The sequence below is a fragment of the Leopardus geoffroyi genome, chromosome B2, assembly GCF_018350155.1.
Source record: "Leopardus geoffroyi isolate Oge1 chromosome B2, O.geoffroyi_Oge1_pat1.0, whole genome shotgun sequence".
Taxonomy (NCBI): Eukaryota; Metazoa; Chordata; class Mammalia; order Carnivora; family Felidae; genus Leopardus; species Leopardus geoffroyi.
This window is the reverse complement of record NC_059332.1, coordinates 52,838,168-52,857,565: the sequence shown is the minus strand read 5'-3', so window position 1 is coordinate 52,857,565 and position 19,398 is coordinate 52,838,168. Positions and strand designations below refer to the sequence as shown.

The 19,398-nt window shown below is 35.2% G+C and overlaps 1 protein-coding gene across 4 annotated transcripts in view; it reads right to left on the bottom strand.

Annotated features, from left to right (window-relative positions):
• GFRAL (GDNF family receptor alpha like) overlaps positions 1–19,398 on the bottom strand; it is a 64,045-nt gene that overhangs the window by 32,184 nt on the left and 12,463 nt on the right. For all 4 annotated transcript variants that reach the window (XM_045498580.1, XM_045498579.1, XM_045498578.1 and 1 more), the window contains 4 exons: positions 12,728–13,138; positions 8,480–8,536; positions 7,291–7,621; positions 1,755–2,005 (listed from right to left, as the gene is read on the bottom strand). In XM_045498580.1, the coding sequence (XP_045354536.1) occupies positions 1,755–2,005; positions 7,291–7,621; positions 8,480–8,536; positions 12,728–13,138 (1,050 nt within the window). The remainder of the gene's footprint in view (positions 1–1,754; positions 2,006–7,290; positions 7,622–8,479; positions 8,537–12,727; positions 13,139–19,398) is intronic.

Here is a 19,398-nt window from a genome sequence, read left to right as displayed (position 1 = left end):
AAAAAAAAAAACACATGGGTGAAAACCGGGCTCAAAACTAAAATTACATTGTCAGCACTGGCATTTTTAGGGAGATTATGCCCAAAGAACTAAGCTATCCCTAACCTGTAGGATCTTGCATTATTTTTCTGGATGTCCCTTAATATCCATGGTAAGTGCCATGGTAATGTAGCTGTACATATTTCTGTTGGTTTAAATTACTGTATTTGGTATTTTCCTCTGTAATGTTTTGAGCCATTTGTTGTTAAGTACATTTAGTTCCAACAGTTAGCCACCTAATATTAATAGGAGAAGATTATTTACAGAATATGACTCAACACATATAATGCTACAATTTTCCACTTTGTAATTGAAATACGTACATCATCCTAATTATAGAAATTGAAGAAATTCCACAGAGACCTCTGTTGGAATGAAAACCATATACTCTGAGTTGTATCTCTATCACCTAATACACATCAAATCACAATTCTGATCATATTAGCTAATGTGTATCTCTTTAGTATCTAAGAAAAAATTTTAACAAATTAAAAAAATGTGTGTATCTACATAGAGTTGTAGGTATAGATATATACATATCTGTATCTGTCAAATATACATATATATAAATATAAAGATTTGGCTTGCAGTGAAACAGTAAACATCTATTATTTTCTCCTGGGAATGGTATTTGTAGGTTTGGTGGTTATAATGAGGGGCTTATGGGGATATTTCAAGACATGAACAATTTTAAGGACTAACCCGGAAGATGGATAATAGAGAAGCCTTGATTTAGTATGTGATCATATTCTTGGATTTTTTTATAAGACTCATATATATATCCCTGTCAACCACCTGCGCATTCTGATACTGTGGATAAATTAAATTCCTAAATCTCCGTTTTCTTGTTCCTAAAATTGAGTAAATAATACCTTTAGAAAATGTGTTTTCATCCTGTTATTACAGTTAACCAGCAGACATGTTAAAGATCAAGAGTAGAAAAACTAAATCCAAGAGTAAATATTTCACGGAGGTTGGGACAGTCATATAATAGATTATTAAATTAATGATCCTCTGATGAATCCAACCTTAAATATACACATCCTTGTATAGTTCCCTCTCACAGTGACTCAGAGCCTGGCCATGTGACTTTCTCTGTCCAATGAGACGTTAGCAAATATGACAGAAGCAGACAATTGATAAGTATATGCACATAGGGGCTTAGCTGCTAGGTATGCTACTATCAACATGTAAGATTCCAGGGTCGACTGCTAAAGAGAAGAACCATATATCCCAGACAGTAGCACTTGCTAAACACCATCTTGGACTATCCACCCTCAGCTGAGTCACTCAATGACAGTAGCTACTTGAGTGGACCCCAAGCAAGGCCATCAGGAGAATCACCCAACTAAGCCCATTGTGCAGAACTGTGAGCAAATAAATGGTTATTTCAAGCCACTACATTTTGGGGTTGTTATTCACAATAGATACCTGATATTTTCAGTAATGTGGTAAGAGAAACCTTTCATGCTATTGATATTAAAATCAGTAAATGAAAACTAGGAGTGACCAATCATATACATTAAAAAACATATACCACTCACATGTAAATGAATAAAACAGCAAGTACACAAAACAATCAAAAAATATATTTTAAGATAGAAAAGCAAACATAAGGCTGCCTTTGTTAAATTTCCTATGCTGAACTAGTACTTTGTGCTGCATAGACAAAAAAAAAAAAAACATGTATAATTTACTGAATATGTAGAACTTACTGAAACATGATCTTCTATGAAGCATATGTTGGAAAATCTTGCACAAAGATTCTTCACTTTGTGTGATGGTCCTACAGGTGCACTGCGCTTGAAGGACTGTCCCCAAGATCCCAATGTAAGCTGCTTTGCAGTCATCACTCCCTGAGCAAGTGAGATCCTGCTTGCTTACGGTACTGATGCAAAACTCATCTTCATGGCACTTTCTAGTCACTTGCTGCCAGCATTTCCACTGAAATGCTCTATAGCGCCTCCTAGAAAGAATCAAGAAATGGAATTGGTCTGAATGATATCTCACAATAATATGTGGAGCTGCCTCACCTAATGAAAGACTGACATAAAACAAAAAGCCCTCCAAATGCCGGTATATAGCCGAAAACAAACTTGGTATGTTCAAGCATCCCAAAAGAGACTGTAAAAGAAGAGAAATCTTGTGAATTATTTTCCTTTTGTGTTGAAAGACAGAGGCTAAGTTTAGGATTTCCTGGATGAATCATCTTTCATTACTAATTTTAGTTCCATGGGTGATGGTGAGCAGTATGAACTACTTGGTGGGCTTATTTGCAATATTCTTGAAGCAGAATGTGCTTTTGTGGCTAACATTTGGTCACTGTCTCTTACCAAGTTATTTCATATAAGGCTCTTGACCTTTCCAGCCAATTTTCCTACAGGATGGGAAGTACTGTACTCTTTCTTAATATTTCTAAGCAGACTAATTAGAACTTATAAAATACTTCGAGCTTCTCTAGCAAGAGCTAATTGAAAAAAAATTATTAATTTATTTAATGACTGAGAATCCATTATAACCATATCTATTCATAACTTTTCTATGTATTTGATTCTTGCTGTTGTAGCTTGGAATAAAAGTCTAGATAATGAACAACAATTTGACTTTTAAAATGTTCACAGAAAGAAGATATTCTCAGTGGAACCAAGGATATTAATCCTCCTACTTAATATTGATCACCTAAAATTACTTCTTACCCTTTTGTGAATAGGTCACCGTCAAACATGCATGAAAATCTTCTGAGTAAATGACATTTATCTTGAGCTTATTTGTCCACAATGTGATACTCTGCTTAAATCCATAACTATTTTTAATAATCTCATATTTTAAGTAACCTTAAAGGAATCAGCTTTTTAATGTAATGGCAAAAATTTATTAGTATCTATTAAAATTTATATTTAAAAAAATCCTACAAATTTTTTGAGCCAGAATATGTTCCTTTAGTTCAATTAAAGGTTATCTAGAAATGTCATGTAAATATAAGGAATTTATATTTGTACCTAGGTGCCATTTTTTTCATTTTTAAATATATATTTTGCTACATTTAAGTTGTAGGAGTTATCTACTCATGGAAGTTATTTCATTCAGAAAATTAGTCGTGATATTCTGCACAAATGCTGAATTAAAGGATATCTTAAAATTAAAAAAATCATACAATTAGTACACATTACCTATATGAGTTAAATATGGCAAAAAATTATATGATAGAAATTCTTTTCCAGGTTTAAATGTTTTGATGTACAGTGTTTCATTACCCTTCTTTTCTTGATATACTGCAGTTTTCTATTATTTTGTTCAAACAATTGTTTAAAAGTATTTTTTTGAAATGGAATTATTTTGTTTTCATTTTTGCTATTGATTTCTGGTTACATTGCAAAATGTAAGATAATGCAGTTGGTATCATTTCTGCACATGGAATGTATTACATTTGCCTTTGTGACCTAATATATCGTCAAATTTTGCATTACATGGCACTTAAAATAAGTGTGTACATAGTAGAGGTTTGCTTTTAAAAAATAAGTCGAATTTTTTTAAGAAAATACTTTGTTTCACTACTTTCTTGAATCATACATATGAAACTATAGTGTACTATAATTTTCTGTAAGCTCATAAACATATATAATTGGCAAAACAGGGAGCCTGGGTGACTCAGTCAGTTATGCGATCCACTTTGGCTCAGGTAATGATCTCCTGTTTCTTGAGCTCGAGCCCTGCGTTGGGTTCTGTGCTCACAGTTGAGAGCCTGGAGCTGCTTTCAATTCTGTGTCTCCCTCTCTTTCTCTCCTCCTCCCCCATTCCACTCTGTGCCTCTCTCTCTCTCTCTCTCTCTCAAAAATAAACATTAAAAAAATTGTAATTGGCAAAACATAATCTCATCCCCCAGGATACATCTATTGGACAAAATGAGTTGAAAAATAGTCTTTATACTGCTTTCTTTGGCCTTTTCAAATAAATAAAGGAGTTTCAAAACCTAATGTCTATTAAAGAATCTGAAACGGGGACAGAAACTTTATTTTAAAACCCAAATGCTCTCCTCTCCCCAAGTACAGGCTCTTCAACAACAACGACGACGACAACAACAACAACAACAACAACAACAAAAAAGGCAGATAAAAGACAACACTCTCACTGAAGGAGTAGTTTATCATGTGGAGTTTCTCATCTGAATTACATTAAGTTAACATAAATGCTAGAAATCTTCCTAAGGCAAAATTTGCTTGAGAAAATGACAGGATTTGTCTTTTCACCTTGACTACTCATATTGCATCATATTTCCATCACCTCTATAAAATATTCATTATGGGACTATTTACACATGGTGAAAAGAAATCTAGACTACAACAGTTCTTACTCTCTGAATTAATCCATGAAAGACAGACATTATACAAGAAAAGACACATATATGTACATTAAAATTCATAAAAATTGCAAGATATGCAATTGCATAATTGCATGATATTCAAAGGTGGAGGGAAACAAGATGACGTCTTTTAAGTGCCTCTAGTTTTGCAGACCGTGCACCAAGCATTTTGGAGTGGTGGTTAAATACAGGAGTCCTTTTGGAGAAAAATTACCAACTCTGTACCAATCAGTCTGAAAAGGCATTGATGCCCAGATGAGTTGAATTCAGGAATGTGTACATCAGAATCCGTCATGGGGCTCCTCAAGGATTGTAATAGCAGATCCCATCACTTGCCAGTAAAATACTTAATTTGATAGGGAAGCTAAGATATATTGTGTTCTGGAAATTAAATGCAAATAACTTTAAGATAATGAGGAAGTATACCGAGGATCTTGGCATTGGAATTAAGTAAAGCTGGATACCCATTCATCGAGACATCTGATATTTTTACAGGAATTGTTTAAAAAAAAGTTTTCCTGGCTATGAAGATATTATTAGTTTTCATTATTTGTATAGGTAGATGATTAACAGGTAGATGTAAATATTCTATTTGTGATATGATAAAAAGGATAATCAAACATTTTTACCATCTTTCACTGATTATAGGAGATACCATTATCTTATTACAACTGAAATAACTTATTGGAAATTAAATTGTTGTTTTAATTCAATAAATATATTCTTGTCTTTGAGCTTAAGACTCATTCCAAAGATTTTAGAAATATTAAAATGTGTAAAAAAATTACATCTTAGAATCAATGAACTACAATATTTCACTGAATGAGGACTTTTGAGATAGGAGTTTAAAAAATCTAAATTGCATTGTAAAAAATTTTTTTGTCATGAATTTTTTATTCACTCAAGAGATCACCTTAATAAACCTCAAAATAACTGATAAACTTTTGTAAAACGAGATCCTCAAATAAGACTTTCTTAAAAACTTTGGCAATCTATGGTGGTAAGTTGACACAAAAACGATGTCAATGTTCTGGCACTCTGCTTAGATATTTACTCCTTATGTTACAGAATGTGTGTTGCAGAAAAGCACCTGTCTTTTTCGACAAATATTTAGGAGATCTGGAGTTATCCTGAAAGTTGGAATGGCAGAGTAAAGGAGTGTAATTAAAAGGCTAAAGAAAGCAGTTTGCCGAGAATCAGTCCCTTCAGCAAATTGATAATAAATCTTTTAGCTCATTTGCCAATGGTTAAGGCAAGGTGACAAATGTGACAATCCTTGCTCTGAGCTATCACACACTAGACTACTCTTCTATGTTAAATGTATATTTTGACCTTTAAATGATTTTGCTGTATGGAGTTTTATTTATTTAAATGAAATTAAATAAAACAGTCCTTGCTAGAAGGCACTGGGCAAATTGCTATGAAGAATTATTCCAAAAAGAAGCACAAGACGAATCCAAACATGATATGATTTAATGCCGGTTGTGAAATAAAGCTCCTTTAACATGGTAACAGCAGTGTTACAAATTATTTTGATTCATCAAATTTATTTAGTATTCTTCTTTCCTGGATTTTCTTACTCATCCAAAGAGGTCCAATTAACTGCAGATTTCTTACCGTATAAAAGATAAATTCACCTTGAATATGCAAGGAAATGTGTTAATGAAGACTGTAGTGAGGAAAAGAAAAAATCCAGTGTTGAATTAGATTTATGGTTCCCGGGAGTAATTACCTGGAAAGACTCAGACTAGTCTCAACCAGCAGCAAGAGTGGAAGTTGTAATAAGCGAGCCAGATCATTCATACTTCTGCTCAAAATCCTCCAGAACCTGTCCATTTTACTGGGAGTCTAAATCAAGTCCTTAGTATCCCTCTGGGCCCTAGGAGACCTAGGCAGGCCTGCCCCACATCCAGTTAAATGCTTAACTGCAGCTCATCTTGCTGTGCCCCATACATGCTCTGCCCTCACTGCTTTTTGAACAGGCCCAATTTTTCCCACAGCACTGGCTGGTCTGTTTGGTATCCCTGTTTTCAGATGCTTGCTGAGAGAGGCTCATTCCTCCACTTCCTTAAGTCTGGTAAAATGGTCCTCACAGGGACCACCCTGTTCACATTGCAACTCTTTCTGCCCATTCACAATCTCACTTATTCTGTTTTCCCTCTTGGGGTGCTAATCTCCAGAATACTCATTACCTTTTAATATAATGTACATTTTCGTTATTTATTATCTCTCTTCCCCCACTGGAATATAAGCTCCGCGGGACAAGTATTTTTGTCTTTTGTACACTGATGCCTAGAGTAGAAGTAGATGCTTGATAATTATTTATTTGAATAAACAAATAAGTGACTAACATTACTCCCTTGGAAATCAAGGGTGTGAGGTTGGGAAGAGGAGAATGGGTACATTTCTGACCTCATGGTGTACATATGTGCTGGGGATGTCCAGACTAGGCTCAAGCTACCTTCTCCTTCCTGATCTCCAGCCTAGGAGAGAAAGACTAATTTTGAAGTTCGAAGAGTCACCTTGTCAAAACTCTCTGACATTTAGCAGCCTTTTGTAATCATAGTAAAAACCAAATTAAACTGACATGGAAGTCTGTTTATTTATTCATTAGTCTAACTTGAATGTCTAATTTTAATAATGCTACTTCATGGCTACCAAATCTTGACATACTGAATTTGCTTATTCTGAAAATATATTCTGCATGTGAATTTCAAAATGGAAGCTACACGTGTACCACAGATTCAAACATATGAATTGTCTGGCTTTGTTTACATCATGTTGGATGGCGGTGGGAACTGTAGCTAATGTAATGAGATCAAGTGTTAGGACTGGACTGTAACAAATAAGGTGCCGAAATAAGAAAGTAAGGTATGCGTGTTTTTACTCACCTGCATAATTCATCATTTCGGCAGCTGTGAATTACATTGAGGCAAGTAGGGGGTGGAACTATGTTCACGGCACATGGCTTGCTGTGAAGAGCTTCTTTGGACTGCTGACAAGGTATATCAGATGGAGCACAGTCACAAAAAGCCAACATCTGGGCAATGTTAAAAGGCATACTTTGATAGAAGAACCGTATGGCTGCTTGGCAGTGTTTCACATCACATAGATTTCCATTTGCTGAGCAAGCTTTAAGGTAAGGGGCCAACTGTGCGTTACAGACCACATCCCCTACGCACGCCTCTGCCACTTCCAAACAGGACTGGATCCCTTTGATTCCTGAAAGCAAGGATATGTCCAGGTCGTGGAAAAGTAAATATAAACCTGTACCTACAGAACGTGCAAAACACTATAAGAAGTCTATGAGCAACACACAATGGCGTAGCAATGTGCTACTTTGGGCACACAGTATGTGTGTGGTTTTGTTTTGTTTTGTTTTGTTTTTAAGAGTTGGTATGAATTTACTGAGGCCTGAGTAGTGGGCTATTTGAATCATCCTTCATTTATAATGGATACATATTGTGATCCAGAAGTGATGGGAAGTGTGTCGAGCCAGAACAGAGTGGAAAAAAAAAAAAATTCTTGAGTCCAAGTTTCTCAAATGTAAACAATAAATCTTCAGAAATTGCATGTGAGGTACATAGCTTATGGTGAGTTCATGGGCTCAAATCAAAATGATTTTTATTCGTTCTCTTGTGCTTTTTATTTTGGGTGAAAATATTGACTAAAGGTTCTACCTGGATACACAGTTATTCTAGCAAAGAAAGATGTTCAAGTTCTGGAAAACACAGATACATGTGAGTGCCCCCTGCCACCAGACACATACACACAAAAACAGTTAGCCTCAAACAATTTATGTGATCAAAATACCAGTGAAATTTAACCCAGATCTAGTTTTTAGTTTTAATTGTAAAGTATTCCTCAGCATAACTGTAAATAGAGGAAGGATGGGGAGGCAAGTTGCTTTGACACATGAGCGAAACAAACATAAATGTTGCATTTTGCAATATTAGACTAGTAAAAAGCCACACAATTTATTTTGTATTGGCATATCTTTAAGAAAGCTGGCAGCCATGCTTAAAATCATATTGTCTAGTATTTGCAATACAGATGGAAAGTACAACATGTAAACATTACCATTATAGGGAAGAGTGGTCAGATTCCACTTGGATTGATTATCCTCTTTCATGTTATCTAGAAGGAAAACAAAGAGACCATTTCATTAGTGAATGATTTTTTTTTAATTTAATAGAAGTATGCAGGCTAGGTTTATAAATGAATAATCAAGCAAAAATAAATACAAGCCAATGGAACACTTATTTAAGACTTGATACTCAAAAGTAGTAGGTGTAGATGAAGAAAAATCAACCCCCAAAGTATCATTCAAGTGAGTTAAACAGCCCTCTCTGAGGATTCAGTTACTTGAAGATTTAAACAAATGCTAACGACCAGGCCATGTGCACTGAAGTAAACAAAGAATCTGGGGAAAAAGAACAGAAGGAATATTGTCTGAATCAAAAAAAAAAATTCTTCCCAGCAGGGTCTTAATTAAATTGAAATGCAATTTAAAAATGATTTCCACCTCTGATTATCTTAATCTCTTAGAGTTCCTAGGAATTATAATCATAGAGTTAGAGAAGTGCATTGCTAGAAGTCAACTCAGTGGCCAGCTACTTCTAAACTCTTTCAAGAAGCATTGGTTGAGTCCCTACTATGTACCAGGTACTATACTGAAGACACCAATGTGTAGTCCCTATCATGAAGCATTCACAGCTTGGTATGGAATATAGACATATAAAGAAAAATCCAAACAAAACATAAGGAGCACTAATATACATATGCATAAAGCGATAAGGGAATAGTATGGTCAGATTTGCATTTTAAAATAAAAGTTCAGAAGCACCTGGGTAGCTCATTCAGTTTGGTGACTGACTCTTGATTTCGGTTCAGGTCATGATCTCATGGTTTGTGGGCCTGAGCCCTGTGTGGGGTTCCACACTGTCAGTGCAGAGCCTGCTTGGGATTCTTTCTCTCTCCCTTTCTCTATTCCCTTCCCCTGCTCTCCCTCTCCCTCAAAATAAATAAACTTAAAAAAAATAATGACTTCTGTTATTGTGTTGCAGTCTTTCCAGGCTCCTTGTATTGTTCCATCTGTTCTCATTATATGTGCTTTCTCCTTTTTATAGCAATAAAATCTCAGCTCACGAATCACAGTGCTTCTAGATCCACCCTCCTGTGTCACTGAGGAAGCCTGAAATGTTCCCTCTTCTGCTCTATTATTCCATATTGAGCAAAATCCCAATAAGTGAACCTCAGAGAGTCATACAGCTTTTGCAACAGATATAAAAGTCTACGCTAGACTTCCATCTCTGCTTTGGCACTGATTGGTATGGAGATGCCACTGATTACATACCACATATTCAAGAGTCTATCATTGAAACATAAATAAATCCTGAATTTACTCACTTTTATGGACTGAACGTTTATGTTCCTCCAAAATGTATGTGTTGAAGCCCTAACCCCCTATGTAGCTTATTTGAATATGGGGTCTCTCAAAGTAATTCAGGTTAGCCAAGGTCATAAGAGGGGGGCCCATCTGATAGGATTATCATCCAAGTAAAAAGAGACACTAAGGAAATCTCATGTCAGGATACAGAAAGAAACCACGAAGTCCAGAAGCCAGGAAAAGAACTCTCACCCAAACCAGCCCTGCTAGACTGTGATCTGGAAGTTCCAGCCTCCAGAACTGTGAGAAAATAAGTTTCTGTTGTTTAAGCCACCCAGGCTGTCGTATTTTGTTATGGTGGCCCCAGCAGACTCATATACTCACTAAGTGGGTAATTATTAGAAACACAACAAAATATTTATTTTAGCATGGGAAAATAAATCCCATCATGGATGTGTACTGTTTTATCTGCTATGAGTAATTTAGGTAAATTCTGGGCACATTAAATCCTAATTTCATATGGTACATATATGAATATACATTTTTCCTGGAGAATATTTTAAACAGTAGCTTAATTGCTGAAGAGGAGCTAAAGGGCAATATGTCACAGTAATAAATCAAAGAATGTACCAATCAGATCAATCTCTGAAAGAGAAGATCATATACATCAAAAAAAAAAATACACATGTTCTTTCTTATTCATCCACTAATATCAAAATATATCCAGAATCTGCTATCTTCTCATGTTGCTACCACCCTAGTCCAAGTTAGCATGAATTTCTCTGTTGACCTCTAGTTTCATGGTCTTATTTATCAGCTATAAGTGAATGATACACCCCATCCCTGGTTTATACCTATTGTACAGATCTCACCTTTTTATGTCATACATAGAATTTAGACATCAATTCCATACAAGGGACTGCCTAATTTGATGTATTTACTTGGTTACTTAATAAACATTTCAGACTCAACCTGTCCAAAACTGACATCTGACTTCTCTGTCCCTCACTGAAACCTCTTCTTCCTGTAGTTGTTCCCATAGTAGACAGCAACAATAATGGCAACAATATCCTTCTAATAACTCAAGATAAAAACCTTGGGATCAACTTCCATTTCCCTTCTTTCTTGCATTTCCACATAATTTACTAATATCAAAATATATCTGGAATCTGACAACTTCCCACAGTGGTCCATTGTCCATCTTTTTTTTTTTTTTTTTTTTTTTTTTGCTGCATCATTATACAAGCCTCCTAACTCGTCTTCCTACTTCAGTCTTTGCTTCTCTTCAGTCAATGATCAACATAAAAACCAGAATTATCCTTTTGAAGGTATAAATCAGATCATGACGATCCCTTTGTGAAAATTCTTCAGTGATTTACTGTATCACTCAGAGAAAGAACCAGTGACCTAGAAATGACCTAGAAAGCCCTCCATGATCTTGCCCCTGTCTTATTTCTGTTATCATCTTCCACATCTCTCTCCCTTATTCTCTCCTTTACCTATGTGTCTCCTTAGCTCTTCCTCAAACTTCCAGACAGATTTCCAGTTCAGGACTTTTGATTCCCCTTTTCTTCTGACCTAATTGCTCTTTCCTGAAATATCCACAAGGCTCATTTCCTACCTCTCTTTGTCTTTGCTCAAAATTCATTTAAGGGTGTAACTGTCTGGCCATCCTATTAAAATTACAAACTGCCCACTCAGACCTCTTTTTTCCCTCTGCTTCATTTTCTCTTAGCATTCATACTGTTTGAAATATGAAAAATACTAAGATACCCTTTTTGGTGACACAGGTTCTCATTTTCCCAGCTGCTGAAAGTATAGTGGTGTGATGACTCACACTGGTTATTTTCTAGGCATTGCCCTCATGTGAAGAAAGCGCAGCCAAGGTTACACATTTTCCCAGAGGACAGCTCATATCTCAGGACTAGCCCACAGGAAGTGTTCGAGGATCTGATCCCTTGCCTCAATAGGTGACATCTCTGAAAAGCCATTCCAGGTCCAACCTTCCTATGGAATAAAGTAAGTTTGCTGTGGCTGCTGTATGAGTTTCAGCTGTTCCCTCCCTTTGACCCTGTTTTCCTCAGTTCCTTGTTGCTTTTGTTTCCAGGCCCTCAGGACACACACATCTTTTGTGTGCAAACCTCTGTTTCAGAGTCTTTTGCTTGGGAAGCCTATTCAAGACACCCCTCAATATAGAATGTAAACTTCAAGAAAGGGATGATTTCCGTTTGTTTTGTTTACTACTTTCCCCCCAGGTCTTAGCCTCAGGCCTAGGCATAGTAGGAACACAAAAGAAATATCTATTAAATAAATACATAATATTACTTACCACATTTTGTCTATTTATTTTTCAAATCCCCTAAAAAATAATAAGCTCCTTGAATGAAGGACAAGTGTTTTGTTTTGTTATTGCTTTTTTTTTTTTTAATCCTGCTGCACAGGACATAGCACATTATAAATATCTCATATTTGTTTAATGAATGTGTAATACATGAATAAATGAATGGATGGATGAATACAATTAACATTTTGTTGGGGCACCTGGGTGGCTCAGTTGGTTGAGCAACCAACTAATGACTTCAGCTCAGGTCATGATCTCATGGTTGGTAGGATTCGGCCCAGTGCCAGGCTCTGCACTGACTATGGAGCCTACTTGGAATTCTCTCTCTGCCTGTCTGTCTGTCTCTCTCTCTCTCACTCACTGTAAATAAACAGACAAACAAACTTTAAAAAAATATGATGCTAAAACCTTTTAGCATTTGCCTCTTTCTTCATAATCCCTTTGGACATATTCATGGCATCATTTAAAAAAAAATTTAATTGTCAAAGAGAAACAGGCATAAATGACAAAGTTGGAATTAGAAATTAAATATTCTTTACCTAATTCATATTCGTGATTACATACTTAATGTTCCTAAATTCTTCTTGTGTGTACCAACCTGAAACAATTTCCTGGTTGAATCCCTCTTCATAGTCATCACCGTAGGCTGGAACTTGATTCATGTGAACATCTTGTATACAAATATCTTCAAACAAACTTTTCCAAATTTCAATACACTCTACTTTTGAAGGGTTGTTGCAATGACAATTCCACAAGATCGTTTCTTTCAGACTTTCTCTTAATGCTGCACACGTGTAGCCTCCATCAAGGGTCTTGCATTGTTCTGATTCTCTCCCACAGGTTTTCTTAAAATTTTCATACAACAGAGTGCAATGTTCCGACTCCTGGCAGATACTTGCTGCTGTGACACAGTCAGTCTTTTTTCTAACCATTAATGATGTGTTTTTCTGATGGAACCACTGTGTGATATTTGACTGTGAAGCCAAATGTAAAGACAGTGCTGATTCTTCTATAAAGTTAAAAAAGAAAAGAGAGAGAGAGAGACCAAAACTTAAATAATTTAATCTTACTAACTGGCCTGGGTGGCTCCGTTGGTTAGGCATCAGATTCAGATTTGATCTCATGGGGTTAATGAGATGGAGCCCCACCTTGGGCTCTAAGCTGACAGTGGGGAGCCTGCTTGGGACTCTCACTCTCCTGCTTTCTCTGCCCCTTCCCACTTGTGCATGTCCGAGTGCACACTCCCCCTCAAAATAAATAAAATAAATGAATAAATAAATATAGCATATAGACTTATCTTTTATAAATATTCTTGTATCTATTGTCTTTCACAAACCATTAAAATTTTCAAGAGAGCTATTACAAATGAACCCAAGTTTTTAAAAACTGAAATAAGGGGTGCCTGGGTGGCTCAGTTGGTTAAGCATCCAAATCTTAATTTTGGCTCAGGTCATGATCTCACGGTTCATGGGTTCCAGTGCTGCGTTGGGCTCTGGGCTGAGAGTGCAGAACCTGCTCTCTCTCTCTCTCCCTCTCTTTCTGCCCCTCCCCTGTTCACACTATCTCACTCTCAAATAAACTGAAAAAAATTTTAAAAATTTTGAAATAAAAACACTGATTATAGTTTATGTAACCACATAATGGTAATGCTCAATCTCTTTTAATGACATTTTGTCTCCATCATTTATTTTTGTTTTTCATTACATTTTGATGACAACTGGTAGAAATTGTGTGTAACTTAATACTTATAAGGCAACACATTATTTCCCTTGCATAAATTTTTATGGATTTCCATCTTCTCCTAGAAATACACTCAGTGTTTCTCTGTCTTTTAAAAATATTTTTATGTCCCTTAACAAGCCTTTTCAGCCCTTGGGGGTTATATCCCTCACTGAGAATACATGCTTTACTGGACAGTTCAAATGAAGTCATAATTATGTGAACTTTACACAAAAAAAGATAAGAAAAACAACTTCAATGGGAGACTCCAAGTCAGCTTAACATAGGCTTTCAGAAGTATACTATTTCTAAAAAGTCTTACCTTCCTCTATGGCACTTCAAGTAGGTCTCCACAATAAAAAACAAAAAAATCCTTGACCCTACAATTCTTCCCAAAGTAATCTTTTTCCCTGTGGCATTTTGGTCTAAAACTAAAAGATTATTAAATTTTGGTTCATTAATTTTCTTATACCTTATAAAAGGTATGAGACCTCACAGCCTTAGTTTCTACAAATGCATCATATTTATGCAAGATAAAGGTAATATAATCAATTTCATGATATGAACATGTTTACTTAAAACCTGCTAGGGCATCCTTATAAGCACTATTTGGAGCCAGCCTCTGTACTGCATGTGTTTTAAAAAATACACTACTATAGCATTTTGCACATTTCTCAAATAACAGCTCACAATGGATTTTATAATTATATAAATCAGACTCCTTTACTAGAACAGAGGTCTTCTTTTCTATTACTTTTGGCTAGCATATGCTGGGTTGCATGAACAGGATGGATGTGAATTAATGCTGTTCTCATATAATTAGTTCTATTACATTGATAATTATATACCTTGAAGTAATCTGTAATTCTGTCTAAATGTCATCAATAAATCTATCTAAATATCTATCTTTCTATCTATATATTTAACCAGCTGGACTAAATTAAATGACTTGGCTAAATGTCAATTTTGCTCTACTATATTTTCAGCTAATCAAGAGCAGAGACTGTTTCATTCATCTTTATATCCATCCTCCAGCATTTATATCTACACATGTTAACTGAATAATAAAAACTTTATGAATAGATGCATGATTTAGGTGCTCAAAAATATGTTTAAAAATTTGAAAGCCTTATGTTATGATATTATTGGTCATTTGCTAAGTATCAGGTACTGTGCTGAGTGCTTTATCATAGTAAGTAAAAAAGGAAAAAGAAATGCCAAAGCTGATTTGTTCAAGAAGTTTACAGTATATTAAGGAAGAATAGAACAGTACACACCTATATATGTTTGGGAATGTTTTGAGAATCCAAAGAGGGAAGGTAGGCAAAGGAAGAAGGAGGTAGGGAGGAGGAGGAGGAGGAGGAGGAGGAGGAGGAGGAGAGGGAGAGAGACAGAGACAGAGATCATGTCTTGGAATGATGACCAAAAAGTTTGTGCAAGGTGTTATAGTTGAGATAGGATGGATATTAAGATTTCAGTTATTTCCTTCCCACACTAAGCTAAATTATAAGCAATAAACTAATGCTCCCTGTATACATAATAACTAGGTCATGTCCATCATGAAGTTTATTTGTGAGATCATTTAAGTCTTCTCTGTAGGGTTTTTATATCCCTGGTTATCAAAATTATTGCATAGTAGTCTTTAGTAAGTGTCTATGGGGAAAAAAAGGGTTTAAATATGTGAACTGATTTCAATTTAACTGCTCTAAATTTATATGTACCCGTTGACTGGTCACTACATTTTGCCAGAACTTGGTATGATTAAAAGTGGCTAAAGAGATATAAATTAAGTTGTCTTACCACTGTGAAAAAAAAGTCAATAAACATTTTTAGTATTCCAATATGCTTTTATTTCATCCCACTTCAATCTAAAACTAGTATAGACGTATTAATTAGCTAACTAATGTCATTTCAGGCTGTCCTAGTTGATGACTTCTCAGCATTTATAATTGTTGACTATTTTCCCTGTGTCTCTTTCATTGATTTCAACAACTCTTTCTGATGTTTCTTTTCCTATCTTTGAAATCTTCTTTTTGGTTACTTTAACTATATCATGAATTTTATTATCAAAATCTTTATAATATTCTCACCTTATAGCCTTTCCTGACCAATCCTATATTCCTTCACGGTTTTATCTATTTCTTATAAACTTTTAACTCCAAAATCTGTATGTCTATTTTATATTACTCTCTTCAGTACAAGATCCATGTTTCAAATGCAAGCTAGATGATGTACATTCCTTCATTTCTTTTTAAAAATTATTTGTATCTTGCAAAACTTCAAACAAAATGCCAACATTCCTAATGTGAATGTTCCAAAGCATTCCACAGATGCAATGTCTCCAAAATATAATTCATCACTTCTACCCCTAATCCTGTACTTTATTCTTTCTTTCCTATCTCAGTGTATCTCAGTACCCTGTCCCAAGCCAAGCTTTATACATTTCATTCTCCTCACATCCAACTGCCACCAATTCCTATTGATTGTGATTCATAAATATACCTTACTTATGTCTTCTTCCATAGTCCTCAGCACCAGTGTGTTAGTTTAGGCATACATCACCTCTCTCTCAAATTATTTGATATCCCTGGCCTGAATCTTTCCCACCCCTCCATCCTGTCTTTTGCATTCCTGCCAGGGATACCCTTTGAAAAGCCGATTCTGCATTTCTCTGTTTAAAATGCATTAATAGCCCCTTGTAGTAACAGTTTGAGGCCTAATCCCTTTAGAAAGATACATAAATTCAGCCTTCCTCCTTTTTATAACATCTGCTTTCTTCCCAGCATCATCTCCTAATACTCCTCTATTCTACAGTCCAGTTTAACAAAGGATTTGTTGCTCCTTGAATGTGCTCTGCCTGATTCTATTTTCTCTGTTTAGAACATCCATTTTGTCTCTTTAATCGATCCAACTCACCCTAAAAGCCCCAAGTCTGTCATTTCTTCTGTGAACCTTCTGAATCACCATTATTTTATCCTCTATACCTTCAAACACTGTGTGTGTGTGTGTGTGTGTGTGTGTGTGTGTGTGTATCACCTAGCATGTATCACATTGTACAGGTGATACTTAGCACTTACCATTTTAATTAAGAATTGGACTAAAAGTAAATAACAAAGGTATCTGGGAAATCCTCAAATATTTGGAAGTTCAACAATGGTATTGTAAAATAAACCATGAATCAAAGAGAAAGTCACAAGGGAAATGAGAAACCATTTTGAATTGAATAAAAATGAAAACATAGCATACTAAAATTTGTGAGTATAACTAAAACAGCACTTGGACATTTATATAATGAAATGCTTATAGGAGGAAGGAAAAAAAATATCAAATCAGTGATATAAGCCTTTATCTTAAGAAACCAGAAAATGAAGAGCAACTTCAAGTCAAGTCAAACACAACAGCAACAAAAAATAATAAAGAGCAAAACTGAGAGACAGGGAGAGACAAAGAGAGGGAGACACAAATTACCACCATCTGAATGAACGAAAGGACATTGCTATAAGTCCTATAGATATTTATAGGACAATTTGAGAATATTAGGAACAATTTAGCAGAGAGATACGGAAAAAAGGTAAAATGGAAACCCTAAAAATAAAAATTCAACATAAATCCAACAAACAGAAAAGTTCACTGAAAGACACAAACTACCAAACTCACCAAGAAATAAGTAAAACAGTTCTATGACAAACACGCTGAACATTTTTAAATCTTCCAATGAAGAATTGCCCAGATATCTTCACTAGTGAATTAAATTAATTAAATTGAATTAAATTAATTCCTTAAATGTAAGGAAGAAATACTACTACTTCTTTGTATACTCTTTTAGAATAAAAAAGAAGGTGAAATACTTCCCAAATCATTTTAAAAAACAGCATTATCCAGGGGCACCTGGGTGGCTCAGTCAGTTTAGCGCCTGACTTTTAATTTCTGCTTAAGTCATGATCTCACAGTTCGTGAGTTCGTCGTGAGTTCAAGCCCCAAGTCAGGCTATCTGCTGACAGCTTGAAGCCTGCTTTGGATTCACTGTCTACGTCTCTTTCTCTCTCTTCCCCTTCCCAGCTCACACACACTCTCTCTCTAAACATTTTCAAAAAATATAAAAATTAAAATTAAAAACAGTATTATCTAGACAACAAAATCAGACAAATATGCTGTCAGGACAACATTCCAATGTCCCTCAGGAACAAAGATTAAAAACCCTCAACAAAATAGTAGCAAATTCAATCCAGCAACATATAAAATGAATAAATACTTCATAACTGAATAGTATATATCCTCAGAATGAAGGGTTAGAACCAACACTAAGAATCAACAAATAATTCATCATATTAAAAAAAACCTAAAAATATAAACCATGATCATTGCAAAAGAGGCAGAAAATCATTTGCAAATCTATTCATGATAAAATCTCTAAGCAAACCGGATATAGGAAGGAATTTTCTCTGCCTGATAAAGGGAGGAGGAACCTGCAAAGAACTTACTGCAAAATCCATTTTTTTTTATTTAAAAAACATTTTTTATGTTTATTTTATTTTTTAGAGAAAGAGCACAAGTTGGGGAGGGGCAGAGAGAGAGAGGGAGACACAGAATCCAAAGCAGGGTCCAGGCTCTGAGATGTCTGCACAGAGCCTGATAAGGGGCTGGAACCCACGAATTGTGATCATGACCTGAGTTGAAGTTGGTTACTTAACTGACTGAACCACCCAGGCACCCCTGCAAAAACCATTCTTAATGGTGCAAAACTAAATGCATTTCTCCCAAGACAGGTAAAAAGGCAAGGATGGCCACTCCCAGAAATCCTATTTAACATTATCCTGCAGGTCCTACTCAGAACAATAGAGCAAGGAAAAGAAATAAAGGCCTACAGATTGGAAAGAAAGAAATAAAACTCTCTATTTGCAGATATAAATATTTAAGTCCATGTAGACAATCCTATAGATTCTACAAAATAAAAGATACTAGAAGTAATAACTGAGCTGAGCAAGTTACAGGCTATAAGGTGTGTGTGTGTGTGTATATATATATATACACGTATACACACACACACACACGTGGTATATATAAGATATACGTATATATATGGTATATATATACGATATATGTAAATATATGGTATATATAAGATATATGTATATATATGGTATATATATGCCTTATATATATACCATATATATATAATTTTGATATATTAGCCATAATTGATTAGAAATTAAAATATAAAAAAGTTACCATTTACCACAGCATCAAAAAAGTGAAGCATATTTATGTAAATCTTAACACAAAGTGTGTATGAAGTATACACTGAAAACTACAAAATATTGCTAAGAGGAAAGTATTGGCAAAAGTACAGAAATATAGGCAGCTGGAACAAGATAGAACAATCTAGAAATAGAGACACTAACATATAGCCCAAAGGATTTTGGAGAAAGGTAAAACTGTGGTCCCTTTATCAAATGTGGTAGAACAACTGGATATCCATAGAGAAAAAAAATAAATAAATGAATCTGACCCATGGTTTGCACCGTAAACAAAAATTAACTTACAGTGTAT